This window comes from Terrapene carolina, unplaced genomic scaffold, assembly GCF_002925995.2.
Source record: "Terrapene carolina triunguis isolate 2854851 unplaced genomic scaffold, T_m_triunguis-2.0 Scaffold132, whole genome shotgun sequence".
Classification (NCBI taxonomy): Eukaryota; Metazoa; Chordata; order Testudines; family Emydidae; genus Terrapene; species Terrapene triunguis.
Genome location: NW_020664483.1, coordinates 14,336,765 through 14,348,120, shown reverse-complemented (window position 1 = coordinate 14,348,120; position 11,356 = coordinate 14,336,765). Strand labels below are relative to the sequence as shown.

General features: G+C 44.8%; 1 protein-coding gene across 1 annotated transcript; it reads left to right on the top strand.

Moving 5' to 3' along the window:
- Positions 1 to 223: 223 nt before the first annotated feature.
- On the top strand, positions 224 to 10,672 carry LOC112112478. Its single transcript, XM_024208412.1, has 8 exons — positions 224 to 344; positions 2,009 to 2,114; positions 3,114 to 3,258; positions 4,599 to 4,712; positions 5,338 to 5,482; positions 7,343 to 7,491; positions 8,298 to 8,437; positions 9,786 to 10,672. Exons 2-8 carry the CDS (start codon positions 2,009 to 2,011, stop codon positions 9,896 to 9,898), a joined length of 912 nt encoding a protein of 303 aa, XP_024064180.1. The 5' UTR covers positions 224 to 344; the 3' UTR covers positions 9,899 to 10,672.
- The last annotated feature ends 684 nt before the right edge of the window (positions 10,673 to 11,356 follow it).

The following is an 11,356-nucleotide window of genomic DNA, read 5'->3' as shown; positions in this document are numbered from 1 at the left end:
TTACTAGTTATTTTCCCTATCAGCAAGTTTCGAGACAGGCAACAGGACTCTGGGTGTTATAACAGGTCTGAGTTAAATTACCACATTTCTGTTGTATAAGCTTTGCTTTCAAGATGCTTCAGCCAATCAGAGGCTACAATAAACAATGGGCAAAACAAAGAGTCCATTCAATAACCACTAACTTTCTAAGGAGGAGATGCTGCTGATCTTCCTAACCGTTGTATAAATTCTTCTGTACATAAGCCTGAAGGCACAATTCCTAGAGGCAGAGTAAGACTCCAGCTTGGAAAGTAGCTGAAGCACAGCGGAAAGACGTCCCAAAAATCAGCATTGGGAGGAACACTGTGAGTAATATTTCTACATCTTCTAAACAACATGCATGACCTATAATTGCAGCTAGGAAAATAATGAAAACCTTTATTGTCAACAATGAATCAAAGGGAGGCAGTAGGAAAAAGGTGGCTTGTGAAAATGTCACTAAGGCATAAATTATTTCCCTCCCAGATTTCCACAAGCAAGTACTTATTTCCCCAGTGCTCTCTAATCAAAGGCCTCTTCCAAATATGCTAGTAGAGAGAGCTTGTGCTGGATTTTGATCTCGGTTACACCATTGTAAATCCAGAAATCCGGATGTACCTCTTGCCTTGCACTCCAGTAAAGTCAAGGGAATTACTCCAGATTTATGCTGGTATTATCCAAATCAGAATCTTCATCTTTTATTTAAATGATCTCCCCTATATTTGAAATCTAGGATTTTAATTGAAATAAATAGATAATAAAATGATCCAAAAGAAACTCGTAAGAAAAAAACTCACTTGGATTGAAAAGAGAAAAAGCAAGTTTCCCCTCCCATTCCCGATGGTGCATTTGGGTGTAGTTAAATCCAGGAACAAAGCACAGAACTCTAAAATTATCCATTCATGTGTGACCTGGAATTCACTAGTTTAACCCTTATCAACTCAGAACTGTTCACTTTTTATTTCTATCCAGTATAGAAGGAATTGCTGTGCTGCCATTTATTTGATGCAGAAAACTTGAATTAAAAAAATCATATGCCCAAAGTATGGACGTTTACTTTGATAGATGCCATAACATTTTTCCTGAAATGGAGATATTATTTGAGAAAACCTCAGTTATATTTTCAAATGCCTCTTTACAAAATTGATGTATAAGTTTTAAAATCTATAAAATACCCGGGAGCTGTCAAAGCAGTTTAAATCTTATTTCTAGCCAGTAGATGCAGAGGTAATACCATGATGAAAATAAAAGATTACTTTGTAGGATTAAAGACTCATAGACTCACAGATTTTAAGGTTAGTAGATGAACATTAAAAAGCTACACTGAAGAAAAACAAACACTGTTGTGAAGCCAGAGTAGAAGATTGAAGTAGTGTAAAAACCTAGAAAAAAGCGGGGGAAATGGCAGGTTTGCCTGATCCAGTATAAATGCGATTGTGATGTGAAGAAGACAGATTTGCAGATGTGTGCTAGTTGTTTGGTCCATAAACACACTCACAATACATCCCTGGGCATTTCTAATCTATAATGTCCTTCCTCCATTGCTCCTCTAAGTAAATGGGTCCATGCTGTCAAGGAGGCTGGTGCTCTGACCATACTCGGATGGTCCATTTGAATTTTTTAGTCTGCTGAATGTGCTGCCCTTACTCTGCCTCCTGCTCTGTTTCTCCATTCACTTGGCATCCAGTCCTTCACCCGTGAGTAGTCCCACTGACGTAATGGGAGTACTTGTGCCCATCCTCCCCCTGCCCCGGAATAACAAACTGGGATACGTTACATTTGCCTTCCATACCCATGGAATTGCTGCGAGTTACAGCCACTTACTTTGCCATCTAGAACCATGTATAGCCCATTTTTGGACGATCTTATATCAGGCATGTATGTTACACCACCACCGCAACCGGCTGGGCCACCTTCAACAATCTAAGAATGAGGGGATTAAAGTCTGCTTGGCTTCCTTCTGTTCTGATTTTTCTTTTCTGTCCTACAGATGTTTACACACAACAAATTGAAGATTTTCGTAATGCTTCTGGCACTGGCCACTTACACAGCCATGGTGGTGCTCAATGCTGGAGCTGGATCAGGGGCATTCAAAGGTAACACTAGCAGCTGTTTCTGATTTGACTAGACACCTCTCGCTCCCAAAACACACAACTGCTTGTGTTCTGAAGCACGACCTCCTCCAAGTCAGTAGGTGCATTAGTCAGGCACCTAATGGTAGAGATTCTCATGCTTTGCCTTTTTTACCCTCTGCTGTTTCCCAGTCTTTTCCCCCATCGAGGCACAGTCCATAGTAAGAGATGGGCCTAGAGCTGCCTTTCCCCAGAGCATACTGGGGGGCATTTCCCTGGTGCAAAGAGTCAGCACACTCTAGGCCCCTTGATGGGCTATAGGGTACAACCTCCCATCCCTCCATCCAGCCAACTACACTGGCTGGCGTGTAGGAGGTGGTGACCCTGCCTCCTCCCTGTCCCCCTAGGGATGCCATGAGCTCCCCAGGGGAGTAGGGAGGGAACACCCTCTGATTTCCTCCCACTGCTGGGGCTGCAGTTGCCTGGTTTAGTTTCCGTTGACTTCAGTGGGCTATGGGTCAGGCTCTATGTGAGCGGTGTACAAGGAAAGCCCCCTCTGCCCGTCTCCCAAGTGAGGGCTATACAGCACCAGGCCCCCAGTGACTTGGCAGCAAGAAAGGACGAGCGTCTTCAGTTACTGCTGCCTGTTTATAAAGATCAGTGCCGCCAATTCCCAACTCCAACAGGGTTCGTCAGCTCTGCGTATCGTGGCTCACTCCCCGCTTTGGCTTTCAAGTCTGACTGGCTTTTCTGGTTCTGTTGCGCTGTCATTCTTTTCTCGTTGTATAACCTGCTCGAAGTCACACCTGGTCTTCAGAAGCGAGGATTGTCACATATTCAGTGATTTGCAAAGACAAACCCATTACAACACAGGAATCATTTTGACAAGAGAGTCCTATCAGCTTGCACCGATGTATGCTGATGTAATGAGTAAAGCCTGAGCGAGGGCGTGGAGAACTGTGGGCTCTTCCCATTACTTGTGTGCAGTAACATGTTTTCCTGCAATAACCTTCATTGCTCCAGGTGTATTCCTAAATACTGTTGGAAACATCTCAAACAAGTACAACACTGACTTCACACCAGCTGGCTGGGCCTTCCTCATCTGGAATGTCATCTATGTCTGGCAGTTTGCTTGGCTGGGTTATGCACTGTCAGGAATCTGCAGAAGGTATTTTTTCTCCATATAATTTGAATGCAGGAGTCTCCCTCACACACCACCATAGCTGAGCTGACACTGAGTTGAGGATCCTTGTCAGTCTTTTGCCTTTTGCTTCTGATCCCATGTGAATATTTATTATTTGTATGTGCATGGGATAAGATACAGACAGGACCTGCCCCAAAGTGCTTGCAACCTAGACAAGATGGACACCGGGCAGTCCAGAGGAGGGACTGGCTAGGATTGTTTTTATGTATGTCTCAGTATTAGCCTTGACTTGCTGCTTGTGGGCATGGTGGAAAGAGTGAGACCACAGGTGGGATTTGAATGAAGATGGGGGGGTCCATCTGTGACAATCCCTTGCCCCAACCGTCTCTGTGATACACAGCTATTTAAGTACCACTGCCTTTCCCACTAAGGGGGCAGCAGAATTACCATGATCAGAGATTGGCACCAGTGCACCATATTACTCAAATGGAGTGCTGGGAAATGATGCTGCTTCACCAGAACACACAGGGTCTGATTTTCACGGCGGTTAAATCAGGAGCAAATCCATTGAAATCAATGGCGTTACACTAATGTAGGAAGTGATGGAGAAGGGCCACAGTGTCGTCTCCACAATGCTCACAGTATAAGAGTCTGTGGACACAGATCTGAGTTTACTACATACACTAGCCCCTGGGGAGCTTTTTGAGTGGGCAAGTAATACACAGGCTAAACAGACTAGCAAAGCTCTGTGGGGAAATCATGTAACAAAACTTGATTGGCCTTCTTCTCATGGCAGCGCCTTTCTGCTGACAGTGATATAACAGAGCCATAATGTAAATGAGAATGAATCTCCCAGCTCTGCAGTTCCAGACCGTGTTGGGAGCAAAAACCGTTACAGGTAGCAATGTGATGACATATGTGAAATGAACTGGTGTTCTCAATCCTAGCTAGACAGGTATGCAGATCACAAAATGTTGCCATTACTGACACCAACCTCCGCACAGGTTTTTTCCAGCCTCAGTGGAGAGGCCAAGGATTCAGTAGGCCTGAGTGCTAAATGAGTCTAGGACGTTGAGGTTAACCAGCCGCATAGACATAAACAGTAGTATATATTGCATAATCTAGATGTAGTTGCTGTAGTGACATATCTTGGGATATTATGAATGAATTAAATGGAAAGCATGCTTTGTAAAGCCACAAGGCCAGATCTCACTGACACCAGTGTAAAACAAAGTACTTCCTTCACCTCAGTGGACTTCAGCCAGTGCCAATTCACTGTAAGTGGGAGGAGAATCAGACCTGCAATGCTTGATCTTCCGAACAGTCAGTACTGCTTTCTCCAAATGCCTGCTTTTCATTGGCAGGAATGAACTCGGATGGGTCTACACAGAGCCAGATTTACTGCCAATATCTTTCTATCTGGTGTGGATACTGAACAACGCCATTAATGTTGGATGGCTATTCCTGTGGGACCGAGAGTAAGTGAACTGTGAAGAGGGGATTTTTGCAATCCTCTCCTTGGGCCTGATTCACTGCTGCATTACACCATTTTCACCCCTGTTTAACCCCTGCGAAGTAAACTGAGTCACATCGGTGTAAAACTGCCTAGGCCAGGGAATCAGGCTTTGTGTCTTAATACACTTGAACTAGGCAAAAGGTAGCCTTTATATCATGTTTGTTTTGTGTAATCTTTGCTTTTGGCCCATGAGTTGGATCTGTGATATCTAAATCTAAAATCTCTTCCAACTTGCCATTCCTGCATATTTTCAATATAAGGAAGCTCGGATCGGTCATCTTGTACCACTCTTCATTCAGCCAGTTAATCGTGTGGCTTTTGGTTATTTTTACGATCATAGTCATTTCACGGGCACAGCACGGCAGTCACGTAGTCATTGGCTGTCAGAAGAATTCAGTTGCTAAATACGAGCATGAATTGTATAACAAAGTAAAACAGCTATAGGTTAAGTAAAGGCTACATGTAATGATTAGCTCTATTAAGGGTTATTGTGAGTCCAAGAGTAAGGCTATGAGGTGAGGCATCAATTGAACTAATATGTAATACAATTTAGCTAAAATACTGTATCACGTGTGTTTTCCCCCTAGGTATCTCATTCCAGCCCTGGTTCTCCTGGCAGTCCTCCCTTTTACCTGTTATGTTGGTCTCTTCATTTCACACCGATCCTTGCATATCCATGCCGTTTGGTTCCTAAAGTCTCACAAAGCAGAGCTGTGGCTCATCCGAATTCTGGTATGCTATATGTGAGCACTGCTATTTATAGAAAAGCTACACCGCCATGTTCATGCAGGGTTGAAGGTGGCAAAGTTCAGACGCACAATGCCATTATGATTCCTACCCCAGTGCTAACTCCCTCCCCTTGCACATACCTTCAGGTTTCCCTTGTGTCTTGGTTCCCCATCTGTTGACAGCATGGGAGTCAATAGGAGGAAGATAAGCCCCTCATCTGTTTCACGATGCTTCACATATAGACTGACAGTCCAGATTGCCCCAAAATAGTCCTTAATCCATTAGACCATTATTAAGAATGTATAGATGGAGTGGAAAAACCCTACATATTTTTCAGGGTTTCTTTCTTCTGCCTTTTCCTTTTGTTCCATGCTCTGGATCAAAGTGATTGCTCCCCCAACCTAGAACATTGGCTATTTGTGCTCAGTACATTACACAGAGGCAATGAAGTTGAATACCTTCAGCCACATGTGATCTTTCCTCCCTCCCTCCGTCCCTCCACCTCCCCACAGCAGAAAAGAGCTCCATACCTGCTACCTCCCCTCATTACCCACCCTCCCAACCAAGAAACCCTACACCCCCTACCTGTCTGGTCTACCGTAACCCCTCCCCTGACTGAAATGTGGTCTCTGACCTCCCCTCGGATTGCTTGATTCCTAACTAGGAACATGCATTGGAAAAGTGGGTTGGATGAGAATCCAAGTCTGAGACCAGGGAGGATTTCTCAGCAGTAGGCAGTCTGTGAAGATGAGACTCTTGCCAGATCACAGTCCTGACCTACCCCAAATATGCGTTCCTGCCCCAGCCTGTCTCCCCACAACTTGTTATAGTCAGATTCCAGGGGTCATGATCCATATACAGGTACAGACAGTGAGTAAACTCTGAATTCAGCATTTGGAACTATAGGCATCACGCCAACAAGATGAATCCATTTGGCTCAGTGTTTAAGAACGGTTCGGTAGGAATTATGTATTGCTGTTTACGGCCCAAATTTCACTCCATGGAACAAGCCTGAATTTACAAACCCAGGCACAATGAAGGGTGAGGGTGGAGAATTGCACCTTTCAGTAAGGGATGGACTCCATCAACCCAGGCTGTGGCGAGGTAGTGCAGCCTCTATACAACCAATCCTGCAGCTGGTGTACTACCCTGTCAGGGCCCAGTATAGAATCCAGGCCCACAAGCTCCTTAGGCAGCATCCTTAGCTGCAGCCCCTGACCAATAGCCTTAGGGCTGAAGGCCTAGAGACCCACAGCAGCCATGCCCACACCCTGGCCTAAGTAGCTGAACAGGCAGCAGTCTCCGTGGATACTTGGACTACATAAAGGCCTCAACAGGAAGAGGAAGCTGTCTGAGCAACACACCACTGCCTGCTGCCGAGACCACCTTGCCTGTCCCCACCTTGCCCCCACCAACCCACTGACCTGGCCCCTTGCATTGGATCTTCTGGCTGATCCCTGTAGAACTCTGACTATTGGCCTGGACGGTCTCTGATATGGATTGACCTGCTGGCTACCCAACTACCGTGCACGCTTGCCTACTGCTTTGGACTACCCCTTTGCCTGCCTTGGCCACTGGGCGTTACATCCCCTCCCTGGAGGGGTATGGCTGAGGATCTGCATAGGTGTGGAGCCACCAACCTTACTTTTTCCCATAAACCCCTCTCTGCAATAGTGCTGATGGAGCCGCTGTGAAGCTAGGAGTATACCTATTGAGTGGGCTTCCTGCATCCTGCACCTACTGCAATGCACCATACCAGTGCCAATTTAACCACGCATTGGGGTATGGAGGGGTGGCAGGTTAGAGGTATACAGAATGTTTATTTCTCATCATCACTCAGTGTATCATTATTCTACATGACAGGTGCAAAACGGGATTGCACTATACGCGACATGGACCACAATTGCCACTCTGCTGAATTTTGCCGTGGTGCTGATCTTCAATGGGAACATATCTAATAAGATTGCAACTGCAACCTCTCTGGCCATCCTTACCTTTGAACTAGTAATATGGTAGGTGACACCGATAAGCTCCCATTTGTCCCTAAAAAAAATCTCTGGCCATCTGGATCCTGCTCATTTCTTGACTCTTAGTGAGTAGCATCAGGATCACTCTCAGACACTATGATTAGGTTTTCGCTGGGCCATGTGTAGGAGAAGGGGCCTTATCAGCTTCTTCAGTGACTGAACACAAGTGGAGAATGGTAATTCTGCTCAAGGTACTGGAGTGGGGCGAGTTGAAAATGTATCGTCAAAATTGTTTTTCAACAGAAAATTGAGTTTTTCAACTAAACAAAATTTTCTGCAAAAAGTGTCAAAAAACCCTAAAGCCAATAAATGGAAATATATCAGGGTTTGGGCTAGATATTGTGATTTGGAAATGCTGCCACAGTGCTTCATGGGAGATGTAGTCTGACCAGGGAGCCCAGGCTATAGAGGAGAATGGGAGCTTGAGTCATCCAAACTACAACTCCCAGGAGGCACCACGGCAGCATTTCAGAAACAAAACATTGTGGTTTTCAGCCAAAATTTTTCAGTATTGGAATTTCCACCGTAAAATAGAAACTTTCCATGAAAAAAAAATCAGACAAAAATGAATGTTGTTATTTGTTTTTATCAGTTTCCATGGAACCCCCACCTTTTTTCATGCGCTCCATACTGGAGCTCTTCTTAGGCTCTGAGAAGCGACGGAGATAGTCTAATCCAGCCCTGGCAAACTCCATGCTTGTTCCCAACTGCTCCCTAAAGAAGTTATCTAGAAGGGGGGGAAAATCCACTGACAGGATGTTCATTTTTTTGCCACTTTTATTTCCTCCCAGGTTTTCTCTGGAAAACTTTGTGCTTGACAAGTATGTGCGGTATAATCTCACTGTCTACCCAGTGGTCATTGTAGCACTGACCGGCATTGTGTGGAAGAACTACTCCCTTTCATCTCCAACTGACAACAGTGTGTTTACAGGTGGGTCCTTGTAAAGTTTAAGCTCATTTTATCTAGAAGAGGCCACCAATCTCTCCTGAATGTTTCCAGCATGTCATTCCCCCAGCATCTTTGTGTGCAGGGAGAAGGTCCCTCTTGCTAAAGGGGACCTTTAAAAACCAACTAGGGTTTTATGAGAAGTCTTTAATTTTGCAGAGTGAGAGTAAAGCTAGGCAAGACCCTTTAACTGCTGTGATTGCCCTGGGGTCTGCTGTGCTTAGGGTGGAAAGTAAACCCTCAACATCACTCCAGTTCATTTGTTAGTGGGGCAGATTCCACCTCCTCCCACCCTCCATCTCTTCACCACCTTCTGCGGGAAGCTGAACTGGTGCATTCCCACAATGCAAGTAGGATAGGACTTGGAGAGCCGCCCCAGGACGTCTGCGCCCCCTCTGCTCCATAGGCGCTCCCTCTACTCTGCTGTTGAGGAGGGTTTGGGGGTGGGGAGAGCCACGGGGCAGTGGGGGCAGGGCAGGTCTGGCAGAGCCTCAGCTACACAACTCACCGAGGTGGAGATGGCTCATCAACCATAGAGGATGTGGTAGTAGCAACAGCCAGAAAGCAGCTCCGCTGCCACTCTGTGGCCTGGGGGAGGATTGCTTCTGATTTCCTCAAGCCCCAGCCTACACACACTCTCGTTTCACTCAGGCTGGGGCTATGCTTAAAAAGTTTTACTGGTGTAGTTATATCAGTTAAGGGTGTAGTGATATAAATGTGCTTCCACCAATAGAGCTTATGCTAGCTTGGGGAACCGGCATAATCTCTAGCTTGGGTTAAAGTTTTGCAAGCTATGTCAGATAGGAATGTGAAGAAATCGCCCCCTGGCCTACATAGCTGTGTTGGCAGAAGTCCCACTGTAGGCACAGCTATACTGGCAAAAACCGTGTTTTTAACTTATTCAGGAAACTGGTATAACGTATACTGGCAAAAGAACTCTTTTGCTGATATAAGCTGTGTTTCTATTAGGAAAGTTTGCCAGTATACCTGTACAGGCAAACCCTCTCTAGTGGAGACAAGGCCTCTGCTGGTATAAGCCATTTTATACTGATATTACTGCGTCTAAACTAAGAGGGTTTTGCTGGTATAGATATACTAGAAGCAAAACTTCTAGGTGGTGACAAGACCTTATTCTGGCTGAGGGGCAGGCTCTAGGGTTTGCTCACAGTAAATGTGAAGATATGGTGTAAATACTTCAAGGGAGATATTGGGCTCTGTGCGGAGTTCTCCTCCTTTGCTGTTGTTGTAGCCCAGTTACCCCCACTCTTGTAAAAAGAGACGTCATTTATTTGCTCTCACACACATAATCAAGGGCGTTCTGTTTCTTTTATAGTTGTGTTGCTGGCGGTGGCTTGTGTTACCTTTGCTGTTCGGCTGGGAATAGTCATATGGAGACATTGTAAAAGGCCTCTCCACCGATCAGATTCTCCAGCCATGACACTGTGAAGTATATTTCCAAAGTGAAGACCTTAAGGGGGAGATTTTCAAAGCCATGAATGGGAATCTGGCACCCAACACCCACTCCCCTGGTGCCTTGACAATCTCTGAAATGTGGAACCGTGAACAACACAAAGAGGGTAGTAAGGCGGTTACAGTGATTTCGTATAAGCGTTCAGGGTCTCTCTCTTTTTCAGGATCTCTCTCTCCTTCCACTCTGATCGATTACACTTACCCTACCACCTTTAATTTGACCACTATGTGTTTTATTAAATGGTGTTTTCAGTTTACACCAGAGGAGTAGATGAACAGATCCCTCTGACAAAGCCTAATGCACTTCTGGATAAATGGACAGTAGCACTCAGGTATGCCCAGCCTGAGGCAGGCCCGTGAACACAGTTGCCACACTTGCACTTTTGCACAGAGACGTTACCTTTTTCGGTTTAAAAAATGATTGTAAATAAGCAACCCCTCTATGGTGACTGAAATGCATAAACCAATGGCTCTCTTTCTTCACTGGCCCAGACGTTTGGCCTGGTTTTTGTCAGTGCTGAGCCGCTGCAAGTCCCATTGAAGTCAGTGGGTGCTCAGCACCTCTAAAAATCAGGCCACTGCGCCCCTTTCAAGCTCTCCCCAACATGGCAAGAACAAAACTGCAGTAGTGCTATATTTTTATTTTTGCAGCATCTGTTTTAACATTCTGCATCAAGTGTGTTGGAGTGGTTACAATTACTGGTTAATTATTGTTACTCACACCTTCTTGTCAACTGTTGGAAATGGGCCATCCTGATTATCACTACAAACGTTTTTTTTCTCCTGCTGATAATAGCCCACCTTAATTAATTAGTCTCGTTATAGTTGGTATGGCAACACCCATTTTTTCATGTTCTCTGTGTATATATATCTTCCTACTGTATTTTCCACTGCATGCATCCGATGAAGTGGGTTTTAGCCCACGAAAGCTTATGCCCAAATAAATTTGTTAGTCTCTAAGGTGCCACACGTACTCCTCGTTCTTTTTGGTTAACTCAAATGACTTTTAAGGATTTCTTATGCTTAAAGCACATGAATGTATGGCAGGAGATCTGGATTCTGGTCCCAGCTCTGCCATGGCTTTCCAGCATGAGCTTGGCCAAATTCATCAACAGTGCTGTGCCTCAGTTTCCCCACCTATTATAATCCCTCAAACGCTTATGTCATTCATGGTTATAAACTAGGTTGAGATCCTCGGATGGATGATGTAAAATGCAGTGTATCCTGTAGTGCTGATAGAAAGATGAGACTTACTAGAATATGTGATGTTGTTTACTAGAACAATGGATAAAATTTTTGTGATGCACTTTTTGTTTCCACTCCTTCACATTTTTTAAATCAATAAAGCAACTAATTACAGGACATCTATATTTTCAGCTAATAAACCATTTATACAAACACCTGTTATTAAATGTTTATTCCCTGACCCTATAA